General features: G+C 34.9%; 1 protein-coding gene across 1 annotated transcript; it reads right to left on the bottom strand.

Annotated features, from left to right (window-relative positions):
- Nucleotides 1-11,821: 11,821 nt before the first annotated feature.
- LOC127104534 (uncharacterized) lies at nucleotides 11,822-13,258 on the bottom strand. The gene is made up of 3 exons (XM_051041718.1): nucleotides 12,950-13,258; nucleotides 12,724-12,819; nucleotides 11,822-12,616 (listed from the first exon to the last, which is right to left on the bottom strand). The coding sequence occupies exons 1-3, from the start codon at nucleotides 13,256-13,258 to the stop codon at nucleotides 11,822-11,824; spliced, it is 1,200 nt and encodes a 399-aa protein (XP_050897675.1).
- Nucleotides 13,259-14,120: the final 862 nt, after the last annotated feature.

Here is a 14,120-nt window from a genome sequence, read left to right as displayed (position 1 = left end):
TTTAATTAGACCTATAATTAAATATGCTCCCACTATTTTACTCAAAACAAATGGCTCTCATCATTTGATTCGGAAAATCCCATTGGAATATTTTCTAGTGGATCGAGATCCACATTTCACTTTGTTTTAAGTCCGCGTAGGCGGATTACACAAAATTAGGTTATTTAAGTAGAAACTTCTTCTAATTGTATCTAATACAACTCTCAAATATTTTAATTGGGTGAATAACTCCTTATTCCAATCCATCATATGGATCATTTCCAACTCTTGCTTCTAAACGTATATAATCTTATTATAATTTGTTTAGTTAAGTTTAATCCATTATTTTAGCAATTGGATATTACAATTATCCCAATGCAGCTTACCAATATAGAACATGCATCCCGCGTAGGCAAAACCTACATTATTCGATACTAGTCTTAATGAGTGCTAAAACTTGGAAAGCATAGACTTAATATTTAATTTGAGGAAATTTGCAATTATTTTGATCTCACCGGCTTATTTATCGTATAAATTATCTCTCACATGCATCAACATACATATAAAATGAAACAGTTATGGCCTCTAGCGCAATTGTTCTCCCAAGCCAACGAGAGAACCTAAGCTAACTTAATAACGATCTAATCTTCTCCAAGCAACATCTTCAAGGTTGTCCTCCTTTTATATTGTATTCTTCTCTTTCTTCATAACATTACATTACATAAAAGAAACTCGTTTTACATACAAGGGAGTGAGATGAGAAAAGAAGTTACATTAATAGATTAAAAGAGAGGCACGATATGCAGACCATATTTTAAAATCCCAAAAAACAAAATAAAGGAAAACTAAGGTCATAACTGATCACCATAAGACAATAATAATAAACATGTTATTATTATTAATTTAAATTTTGTTAATTAAATAAAACAAATTAAATTTTGGCGATTGATCATACTACGCAGAGTTAGCCAGAGGTTTCACTGCCCATTCAACAGACGGTGGGTCAAGGGGGTAGTGCCCCCTGCAAGGTTGTTAGGGGCAGTTCCCCGACGCAAAATTTTAATGAACAATTCATTTGAAACCGGCATCGTTTTTCTCATAAGCACTTGATAATTTAAAGCACAAGTCTTGTGCAGTCACAACCCTAATCTCATAACTCTTTGACAGCACAATCCTTGTACCGTCATGAACCCTAATGCAAGAATTTCATACCGTCAAACACACCTCGATTGATAATTCAGTATGAATGTTCAACGCGCCATTGCTTCACCATACTAATGTCGGATTCCGAAGCAAATGACCATTGATCGCTCAAAGGAATAACAATCATTAAGTGTTTGAATGAACGAAATAGAAACAGTATATCATATATACCATATTTTGCATCAGAATTACTTATATCATATATATAAATTGATCGATCTCATTTGTGTAACCTATGGATGATCGATGTATCGTTGCTTCACCATAATAACGTCAGATTTCTAGGCATAGTCAACATCAATCATCCAAATCATACACACATGATGCCAAATTTAATTACTCGTTTATTGTTTAATTCATTTTGTCTTTTAATCATATTAATACAGAAAATACAAAAAATAAATAGCTATCAGACGCATGGTTTTGTAAGTGGCTTTGATACCACTGAAGGAAATTTGTGATTTAAAATGCAACAGAAATTAAAAAAAAATCCTTTAGTGATCCTTACGAATGTGCATGATCAATGATATAAACAGTTACCTCTTGTCGTGATTGAAACCATTGATGCCTATCTAAGGAGTGATCATGAGCGTTGAATGGTGACAACGCCTCTACTCAGTCCACACGAACAAATTCCTTCAGTCTCAGTGTTAGTTGCTACAAATGAAGGCTTTGAGAGAGAGAGAGAGAGAGAGAGAGAGAAAGAGAGAGAGAGAGAGAGAGAGAGAGAGTGTAAGAGATAGAGAGAGAGAGAGAGAGAGAGAGAGAAAAATGAAATTTCATCAAGTGAAATGCTTCTGCACAAGGGTTCTATTTATAGAACCACTTGTATGGCATGCAAGCTAAAAAGGCCACTTAAGTGTATGTGTCCTGTAAGACCCTAATTTTGACCCTAAGATCCCTCATGGCATCATATCATTGCTCATTGCATTTGCCTCAAGGATCATAACATCTTGGCTCCTTACCCTAGGGTTGGGACTTGTGTGAGTTGGTTTGAGACCACCAAGCATGCTTGAATTGTATATTACTTCTTTTCCTATTTTGTTTACTAACCAAAATCATAAAAATATGTCACTAACTTGTTTTGTTTTGAAGCTCAAGCAATCATGTGATCAAGGCTCCTAGGAGACCCCTATGCCCATTGATATGGCCAGATGAAGATGAAAGCAAGCATGACAATGGTTCCCAAAGCTCTCAATCATCATATATGCCTCCGAAGTATCTCAATTTGTCAATTTGATCAAGATAAACCAAAGGGCTTGAGGATTGTTTCCCAAGGAAACCCTAATTCAACTATGCATTGACTGTGCCTTGCTCATGAAGCAACCTAAACTTATGATCAAATTCAATCAAGGTAAGTTCTTTCATTAATCATTTTATGAATGTATGAGCCTATGTGAGTGTCCTCAATCATTCATTCATCAAGTTTTGAAGTTTGGCTTTGAGAAGTTGATCAGTCAATTCATCTGACTATTTTGAAATCCACTGAGACCTAACTTTTGATGTGTTTGTTAAATGATGATTACCCCAAGAGAAACAATGTTCTTAAGAACCATATGAATAACTTTCATGTTCATAAAAAATTCATTTGAAACTTGGAAGGTTATCATTCATTTCAAAACATTATAGGTCATTTTGACTGAAACCCTAATTTTAGGTCAACTTCCCAAGGACCTAACTCCTTCATTTTTTATGATTTTGATGTGATACAAAATTCATTGGAAATTTTAAGAAGTCTACTTCAAATTTTATGTTGGACAAAATTTAATAATCCTAAAAGAAACACATGTGATAATACAAAACATTATAGGTCACTTTGGACCAAAGCCATTGAAATGTGAAAAAGTCCAACTTCAAGTGCCCATAACTTTCTCATAAAAAATCCAAATGATGCAAACTTTAAGTTCAAATTTGTTCTCTTGAAACGATCTACAACTTTTATGTTGGAGGTGTTTCCATTTGTGGTTTTCATAATTGAAACAGAAGGGCTTGAAGTTGGTCATTTTTGGCAAATTTTTCAAATGCATGTTTTGTACCTTGAACTTCATGGCCAGTTTTCACATTTTTCCAAACTCCAAATGGATTTTTGTCTAACATAGATTTTGTTCCTTATGACAAGACCTTTCCAACCAATACCCACATGCTTATGTTTGAATTTTCCAATTGGGACTTTCGAAGAGGAGAACAATTATGATCAATTATGCATTTCATGTTAAATCTTCATGCACAAACATATGCCTTGCAAACTGCACGTCCATTTCAATTTGGTTGATGCTCAGTATTCATTTGCAATTGCTTTTGGGCCTCACATGCGCCTGTACAGACCCATGCATGGAGGACCCAACTTCATGCACACACGAGTTTTCCACCTCCTTGCATCAGCTCCATCTATAAATAGAATGCATTGCCTCACTTGAATCCCAACCTGAAGGCGCCTGAGTCTCTGCAGAAATAATTTCCCATCCTCTCACCAAAGGAATTTGAGTTTTCACTTTCATTTTTCAAGTGTGATTTTCAACAACATCAGTTGATTATCATCACTAATTCCTAAGCCTAACTCTCATACCAAGCATCAGGATCAAGCTGCAAGCAAAGAATCAGTTGAATTGTGCTCATAAAAGTTGCTCTACAAAGGTTTATACCTCAACTGTTTTGCTTCAAATCTCCTTATATTTTGTGCATTGCTTGTGTTGGTTTGCATTTCTGAAGTCCTCATGTGAGAGGCAAGCCAGTGGTGGCTTTAATTTTGTGAATTGTTGAACTTCGGATTGAACACCTAGTTTTTCAACCTCATATTTCTTCTTCCATAAGGATCTTGAGTGAAAACTAAGGTTACAGGGGTGATGTACATCACCTCAGCTTTAATTTGGTATATGGATCGTGAGTTTTGGTTGAGGTTGTAAAACCTGCAACTGGTGGCCGGATTAGTGAGCTCGCCGGAGAAGACGGTGGTTTCCACCACCGTCCCTTACGTGGAAGCATTTTGGACATTGGATCCAAGAGCTATGATCTAATCTTGGTTGTTGCTTTACTTGACTTTTTTTTAATTCAATGTGTGGTGATGTTGACCAAGGAACACAATGAGCGAGCGCTTCATAGCCTTCGAATCAGCCACGTCAATTAATGAGCTTTGATCAGATGCTTATGGTTTTTTCTAATTTCTTAATTTCTGTTTTAATTTCTTTTATTCCTTTTATTTTCAAAAATTCATAACTTCTTTATTTGGAATCACAAAAATATGGGACCAATTGCAAAAAAATTCTCTTAAATTCTAGTTTCATAAAATGATTTTTAATTATTTTTGTGATTCCATTTAATATTTTTTGTGAATTATTTCATTTCTGATTGTTTTAAATTTATTTAAAATGCCATTTGATATTAAAAAATGCCAAAAATATTTTCTTAACATCTTTGGATGATGATGAATCTATGAAAAATATTCTCATCAATTTCTTAATTGATTTGAGATTTATTTGAGATTTTAGTCCAATTATGTTATTTTTCTTCATTTTTAATTGTTTAAAATTAGTTTCTGTTTTCAAAAAATATTGAGAAAATTTGTCAAACCTTGTTTGACCATGTTAGACTTATGATGATCCAATTGGACTTATCCAAGTTGATTTGAATTGGGTTTGAAGTTTGACCTTTATTTGTTCATTTTATTTTATGCATTATTTTAATTCCAAAAAATACCAAAAATATGTTTGACATTTCTTGACTTCTAATCTTCATTTCACTTCTGTTTACCATTGATTGATGTTGATTCCATTCATGTTTGATCAATGTGTTTTGATTAAGTCATTTGAATTTCCATTTTGTACATACTATCTTCATCTCCTTTCTTCATCTTTTTCTTTTGACCAATGAGTTAATGATTTGTGGTTAGCCTTGACATATGAGAGGCTTAACCTTCTTTGATCCAAATCAAATTCATCTTGATTAAAGATCAAGTGAATTGCTTTGTGTCCAAGATAGGTTGCTTCTTGGTCAAGCAAAATACCTAAAATCCATACAAGGTCATTCTTCTTTTCTTTTGGCATGGCAAGTTGAAGGAGCTTGGCTTACTAGTCATGATCTCTAACTTGTGTTTATTTGCCTATAGTTTTATTGACCGACCTCAGATAGGTGTGACTACTACATTAGTCCGCTTACGATTGCTTAATATAGCGCTAAATTGCCTTATGGCACACTAACACTAACTACTAATTACTAACTTTTAATTCAAGCATTTAATTCTTGCAATTTACTTTAATGCAATTTAATTTCTTGTTATAGGGTGGATCCCTCACTAGTATGTTGAAGCTCTCCTCACATGGTGGATTGTTGGTTTAGGTTGAGTTTTCTCCCTTTGATAACAAAAGACCTTAAGGCTTTTGACAAACCAATTCACCAACTTATTTTGAGATTTTTACCCCAAACTACGAGGTTTTGATCCTACATTTGTGATGGTACGTAGGCAATGGGTTTATCCATTCAAACAACAAAATTGTAAATAACTTGCACATTCTTTTCTCATCTCCCCAATCATGTTTGCACAAATATTTTCACAAATACCAACCTACCATACAACATTTGCAAAAAGGGCTCCCTTAGAGTACTAAGGATGTTTTGGGTGCTTAAAACCTTCCCATTGCATAACCAACCCCTTTACCCAGATCTCTGACATTTTTATTAGTTTTTGATTTGATAAAACTTCTCGGTTTTTGTTCGCTTTCTAACCTTTCCTTTGGATAAATAGAAGTGCGGTGGCGACTCGAATTGTACGATTTAATTTTGATTTAGTCAATAAATCTAAAGGTAACGAATACCCCGCTACATGGCCCATATCTTGTGGTATACCAAAAATCACTTAAGCTTGTGGTGTTGTAAGACCCCAATTTTGACCATAAGACCCCTCGTGATATCTCATCATATGCATTGGATTTGGGATCACACCTTGGCATCCTCCTTACCCCTCAGTCATTGAGTTTGCATTAGGAGAGATCACCAAGCACATTTGATTGTATCATATTTTGTTTTTCATTATTCATTAACCAAAATGCCAAAAATATGTTTATGTATAGCTTTGTTTCTTTTGTAGAAAGTGTGTGCATCCATCAATACCTCATCAAGCTCACAATTAGAGTTTGAGACCCTCGGTGCAAGGAGATTGATCAAGATATGGTTCACATTGTTTCTAGACATCATTTATGGATCCCCATGATCTTAATTTATCATTTTGATCAAGAAATCATTAAGAGTTTGAAGCTTATTTGCTTTGGAAGCCCTAATTCATCTGAGTATATTGTATGACTTCCTCAGCAAGTTTCTTCAACAATTGATCAAATATATCAAGTTAAACTTCATTATACATCACCTTATGCATATATGATCCTCCATGAGCTCTAAAGATCAATATTACTTCAAGTTTGCAAGTTGGTTCAAAGAGGTTGACTAGAGAAAGTCAACTGGTCAAAATCGGGGTTCCCTAGACCATATCTCCTATGATTTTTTTCATATGAAAATTATTCAAAGATCAAAGTTACTCCTTATGACATTCCAAACAACTTTTATGTTGAGGTCAATAGCTATTTTTGCTTGGAAAGTCAATTTTTATGGTGAAAGATTATAGGTCATTTTGTTTGTGCCCTAGTTGGGAGGTCAACCTCCAAGGACCATAATTTGCTCATTTTTTATGATATGAAGGTCATCAAAGTTTCATAGTCAATTTCAAGATGTCCTCTCCAACTTTTATTCTTTGAGAAATATAGCATCCCAGATTTTTCCAAGATATTATTTAATGGATGCTATTAAAATTGCAGCTGTTTTTTTCATATATATAAAATGGAATCATTATAACGATAACTCAAATAAAATTTAGAGAATAATAGAATTAATAAAATTTAGAAGTAGTTGGAAATCCATAATATATAAAAATCAATATTCGCATTTCTAAACGAGTTCGGATTCTAACAATAAGTGAAATAAAGTGGCGTTCTTCTCTTATTAAATAAAATGCTAATTTTGCCAAACCCTGTTTTCTCCCCCGCATGCACTTCAAACAACACATTCAATCATGAATTTCTCCTTTAGTACCTAAAATATTAATTGTAAGGGTCAAATTCCATATCCACATTGAATCATACTCACCATAAGAAAATGTCATAAAATAATATAGAAAGACTCCACCAATTAAAATATAATTAATACTTTTTTTTATATTTGCTTATATTATATGAAATGCAATGTGACTAAACTACTATATGAGGCACAAATGATCCGGATAAGTGAACCCATTTCAATGGGAAAAACTGCCCCAAAAGCTCCTGCCACAAAGGTCCGAAAAACGTCAAACTTGCCACAAAGGCCGAAAACATCACGCTGGCCACAAAGGCATAACACAATGACACTTCTATACATCCTATATGATGAATGTCTCAATAATATATTAAAATTATTTGTTAGAGATACAAGTCGCTAGAGACTATCAATAACTAATCCTTCACAAATATATGCAGCTACATCACAAATTCAATGTCGGAACCCAACAGTAATAATATATGTGAATATTAATACAGAAAATGAATATAATAGTTAAATTATATTTTGTTTGGACATAACTCTTAGATATTTTTTTGCACAGTATTTATGCTATTTCTTTCAAAGCTATCAACTTTGTATTTTAAATAATATCCTTATTATAATTACAAGTTGTTTCATTGTTATTCTATTCCGGGTGTGGCAAGAAATAACGAAACCGAAAGTGAGGGATACATCTATAGTCTGGAAAGGAAAATATTGTCGTACATAGATTTTATGATCATAATAGAAATTTTACAAACACCATCAGTTACAAATTGATACATAATAATAACAATACATTAGTATATCTCTAAAAGGATAATGAAGTTAAAACACGATTATCAATAAAAGATACACATGGAAATCAAATACATAACTATTTCTAACTTGCTATTTTAGAATTAATTATATTTTAATAACTTTATATTTTTATTTTAATAGGTATACGTTTAAACAATATTCCACAATACAATCTTTATGTAGTATGAATGTATGGGGAAAGCCCTTACCTTTGACGCTTTCTTTAGCAACACTGAATTTTGATATCCTCCGGTTGAGTGATCGAATGCTTAGTCTTTCTAAAAGGATAATTTTTTATTATTATCATTAGAAATAGTATAAACTATAAGGAAATAAATAGAATAAATGGAAGTATGGTACCTTTAAGATTATAGTTTCTGCAGTGTTGAAATGCGTGAAAAATGTGGTAGTTAAGAGAATATGATTGTTTTTGTGTGTATCTTTTTGTGAGGATGGAAGGTTGTAAACTAAAATATGTTTACGTGTGAGACCTGAATTGATATACTGTATTTTTATTAGGTTGAAAATTGAGAGAAAATAGGAACAAAAGTGGCACTGATTGAAACAATAGTAAGGAAAAAGTTTAGGAATAACAATAAGTTTTCAAGATAGGGAATATAGTTTGATATTGAACCGCTAAAAATAAGCTAAATTTGTGAAACAAATCTTTATAATAGGAGATATAGTTTGACTCCGCAATTTATGGCATGAAGGGGTATATGAGAAATTACGTTTTATTCCACGTATGTTCATCTAGCCATGCTTAAACTTAGTAATAGTAATATTATCAACCTATATATTTTATTCTAGTTTAATTAACTCTGCTCACTCAACTTAATTATGTAATAACGACACATGTACTTATATTCTATAGAAAATATATACATTCAAACTTAAATTAAAAGTATCAACAACTTAAATTTAAGATTATTTACTTTTCCTTAAATTATTATTTTTTATTTATTTATATTTATCATATGTCTCACTAAAATAGCCACAAAAATAATTAAACTAGAAATATGGAGTTCTACTTAATTATTTAAATTAGAGAGTGTTACAATACTTACCTCCTTAAAATAGTTTCGTCCTCGATACTAGACAGATGCAAAGAGTTCAGGATAAAGTTCTCACATTTGATCTTCTCACTCCCATGTAGCGTCACCGATCTTCTGGTTCCAAATTATCTTGACCAATGGGATTTCCTTGCCTCTCAAAAGTCTACTGGATTGACCACCAATACTCATCAGAAGAACTTCAAACGAAAGATTATCCTTCATTTGAATGTGTCTGGTGTGATAACATGTGAAGCATCAACCATATACTTTATCAACTGGGACACATGGAATACACTATGAAGGTTGGCCAAATTTGGAGGCAAAGCAATTTCATACGCCATCAGACCTACATGCTTAAGAATCTGGTATGTCCCAATAAAATTAGGGGTAAGCTTCTTGGATTTCAGTGCTCTACCTACACTAGTTGTAGGCGTCACCCTCAAAAATACATGATCACCTTTCTGAAACTCTAGAGGCCTCCTCCGCAGATCTGCATAACTCTTATGTCTGCTCTGGGTTGTTTTCATTCGTTCTTGGATTAACCTGACCTTCTCAGTTGTTTGCTGGACTAATTCAGGGCCTATTAACATGCTCTCACCGTCCTTATACCAACATAATGGGGTCTGACATTTGCGTCCATATAAAGCCTCGTACAGTGCCATACCGATGCTTGAATGGTAACTGTTATTTAAAGTAAATTCAATAAGTGGTAATAAATTGTCCCAACTACCTCCATCATCTAAGACACATGCCCTTAACATGTCTTCCAAGGTCTGAATAATCCTCTCGGTTTGTCCATCTGTCTGAGGATGATAAGTAGAACTCAATCTTAGCTTCGTCCCTAAAGTCTCCTCCAATTCTCCCCAAAAGTGAGAAGTAAACTTCGGATCTCTATCTGACACAATGCTAGAAGGTACCCCATGTAGTTTCACAATATTTGTAATATATATCTCTACAAGCTTGGCTATATTATAATTGGTTCGCACTGGTATAAAGTGAGATGGTTTTGTCAACCTGTCCATGATCACCCAAATGGAGTCAAACTTGCTCTGAGTCTTCGGTAACGCCCCTACAAAGTCCATAGAAATGCTATCCCACTTCCACTGTGGAACATCCAGAGAATGTAATACTCCAACTGGCTTCTGGTGTTCTACCTTAGCTTTCTGACATGTCAAACAAGAAGCCACATACTCGGCCACCTGTTTCTTCATTCCTGACCACCAAAGTCTTGATACATTTTTGTCGTCCAGGGTGAATACTCAGCTTACTTTTATGGGCTTCATCCAAAATAGTCTTTCTTAACTCTGCATTATTAGGAACATATACACGCCCATTACTATGCAAATTTTTGTCTGGTCCCAATCTGAACTCTGGTGCTCTTTCGGTCTCCATCAACTTCCTCTTCTCCTGAATTTCTTTGTCGTCTCCCTGGAGGGTCGTAATCTTAATCATCAATTCATTCTCGATAGTGATCATTCCATAATGCACTCTCTCATTTAAAGAATCTAAATCTAATTTCAAGTCTCGAAACTTCTCTAACAGTTCTAACCCATTCAATGCCATAGTTGAGAGTTGAACTTGCTTTCTACTCAATGCATCTGCCACTACATTTGCTTTTCCTGGGTGATATTGCAAAGTGAAGTTATAATCATTGATGAATTCCATCCATCGCCTCTGCTTAACGTTAAGCTCTTTCTGTTCAAATAAATATTGTAAGCTCTTATGGTCGCTGAACACTTCAAAGCTACAACCGTATAAGTAATGCCTCCAGATCTTAAATGCAAATACTATAGCAGCAAGCTCCAAATCATGAGTGGGATAGTTTTTCTGATGAATTTTCAGTTGCCTCGAAGCATAAGCCACAACTTATTTATGTTGCATAAGTACACAACCCAAACCTTGATATGAAGCATCACAATAAACTTCATAAGGTTCTTCTGGTTGTGGTAGTACTAACACAGGTGATATAGTCAATTTCTCCTTCATTAGATGGAAACTCTTCTTGCACTCCTTCGTCCATGCAAAAATTTGATTCTTTCGAGTGAGTTGTGTCGATGGGGCTACAATCTTGGCGAATCCTTCAATGAATCTTCTGTAATATCCTGCCAATCCCACAAAACTTCTAATTCCAGTGGTTGTTTTTGGTTGTTCCCATAAACTACGGCTTCCACCTTGGAGGGGTCAACTGTAATACCTTCCTTTGAGATTACATGGCCTAAGAATTTCACCTCCTCCAACCAAAATTCACACTTCCCTAGGTTAGCGTACAACTACTTCTCCTTTAACAATTGCAAGACTAGGTGTAAGTGTTCCTCATGTTCTTCTCTACTCTTGGAGTATATAAGGATGTCATTAATGAAAACCACAACAAACTTGTCTAAGAAAGGATGGAAGATACGATTCATATAGTCCATGAAAGTTGTTGGTGCATTGGTCACTCCAAAAGGCATCACCAAATACTCATAATGCCCATATCGCGTTCTGAATGTTGTCTTGGATATATCTTGTTCCTTCACTCAAATTTGGTGGTATCCTGACATCAGATTAATCTTCGAGAATATCACAGTGCCTCTAAGTTTGTCGATCAAGTCATCAATGCATGGTAAAGGGTATCTATTCTTGATAGTGACTTTATTAAGTTGTCGATAGTCAACACACAATCTTGACTTCCCATCCTTCTTCTTCACTGATGATATAGGAGCTCCCCATGGTGAGACACTTGGTCAGATAAAATTATTTGATAGCAAGTCTTCAAGTTGTCTTTTAAGCTCTAACATCTCAGATGGAGCCATTATGTATGGAGCAATATGAATAGGTGCACTTCCTGGGATCACATCGATAGCAAATTCAACCTCACGTACTAGAGGTAGCCCCGACACATCTAATGGAAATGCTTCTGGAAACTCTCTTACCACTCGCATCTCATTGATCGTCACTTCTGGTTTCATGCTGATAGAATTTAAGAATGCATACTTCTGGATGCCTCCCTTCAAAGAAATTTTCAATCGGTTGGTGTTGAGGAATCGAGAAACATCAGGGTCTGGAAAGATTACAGACTTTCGAGCACAATCCAAGATAACATGATGACTAGATAACCAGTCCATCCCAAGGATCACTCCCAAATGTTTTAGGGAAATACAAATTAGGTCGACTTTGAATTTTATGCCCAAGATAGCTAAGGGGCATTGTAAGCAAGCTTCATTAAGTATTACAGGTTTAGAAGATGGTATTGTGACCACCAAATCAAAAGGTAGTGAAGTAACAAGTAGTTGTATAGAATTTGCACACTCCACATAGATGAAATAATGAGTAGCACCAGAATCAAATAATATTGGGAATAGTATGTCTGCAATTTCACACTCACCCTGGATTAATCCTGAGGCATTCGAAGCTTCCTGTCCTCCAATGTGATAGGCACGTTCCTTAGCAGTAGGCTGGATAGCATCATTATTATTGTTGGTAGATGGAACATGATCTCTCCTTGGTGCTCGACAATCCCTAGCAAAATGTCCCGGTCGCTGGAAAAGATAACAAGCTCTCGCTATTTCTGGGCACTAAGTACTCACATGTCCCTCCTTATTGCAGTTGTAGCAGCGAATACTGCTTGAATTTTGTGGCCTCTGACCTCCCTTGAATTGTGATTGAGATTGGTCTCTTCCACCCCTTTGAGGTCGGGTGTATGGTTTTGTTGTTTGCCCCTATTATTGCGGTCCTGATGTCCCTGTTCAAAAAAGGCTTAGTGATATAAATTTTTTAACAAATTTAAAGAGAATTTTTAAGATTGTACGTAGTATCTAGACAGTCCTCCAGTAAACCCATCTATTTAGACGTCCTTGCTTCATCCACTTCACCTTCTTACGTTTCTCCACTAGTACTTGGAACTGACGAATCTCCAAGGGCTCCACAGATTCCTTAATCTCATGTCTGAGTCCTTTCTCAAACCTCTCACACTTATAATTCTCATCCACATGGTCACGAAAATAGCAGAAATATTTGGCTAGTGAGTCAAATTTGTTAGCATACTCAGAGATAGTCATATTACCTTGGTAAAGTCTGAGGAATTGAGCTTTTTTCTCATATCTAGCACTTGATGGGAAATACTTGTCCATAAATTTTTGTTTGAAAGTTGCCCAATCTAATGCTTCATTGTTACTCTCCATTAGCTGCTTTGCACCCCGTCACCAAGATTCGGCCTTCTGCCCTAAGCAAAAAGGTTGCATATTCCACCTTTTTAGCATCTGTTGTAAGAACAAAAATTGTTCTACAACAGATTCCTTGATTTTGATGATAACAAAGGATGAAACCAAAAATGGCACCCTAACGAAAAGTTTCTAAGTGTGCAGGATTCTAAAGAAAGAAGGAAGAAATCTGATGATGTCATCAGATACAAAACCAGATCAGATACAAACTATCAAATGATCAGAAGCATTTGAAGTGAAAACAAGTTCAAGAAAGTCTAACTCTGAGTAAAACAACAAGTATCAGATGCATCTGAACAAGAAGTAAGCTCTAGAAGTTCTGACTCTGAACAATACTATCTCTAGATTCCAGAAGTTATCAGCGCTATCTGAAGAAACTATCTGAACTCAACATCAGAAGCAAGATTCGAAGATTCTTCAGAAACACAAATACTCTGAGCATGGATTGCTAATCATGAAAGAGTAACGTTAAAGTCAAGTAAAGATTTGCAAATGGTTTTCCTAATTAAGAAAGAGACGTTAATCTCCGTTTTCAATAAAGAAGATACTACTTGTGGTAAGTAGTCATTTCAAGGAGAGAAAGTTATCCTGCAGAAGCTATTTAAGTGATGGCGTAAATTCATTTTAATATCCACCAGTTTCATTTACTACCTCACTTCTATATATAAAGGACTGCAAATCAACATTCACCACTACACAAGTATTAGCTAACAAGCCAAAATTATACTGAAACATCAACACTCAAGAAAAACACTCTTGCTCTCTAAGATCTTCACGAAGCTTTTGCTTATTACGTGAAAAACTCTTGTTCTTACTATTGTAA

This window comes from Lathyrus oleraceus, chromosome 7 (genome assembly GCF_024323335.1).
Source record: "Lathyrus oleraceus cultivar Zhongwan6 chromosome 7, CAAS_Psat_ZW6_1.0, whole genome shotgun sequence".
Classification (NCBI taxonomy): domain Eukaryota; kingdom Viridiplantae; phylum Streptophyta; class Magnoliopsida; order Fabales; family Fabaceae; genus Lathyrus; species Lathyrus oleraceus.
This window is presented reverse-complemented; position numbering and strand designations above follow the sequence as displayed.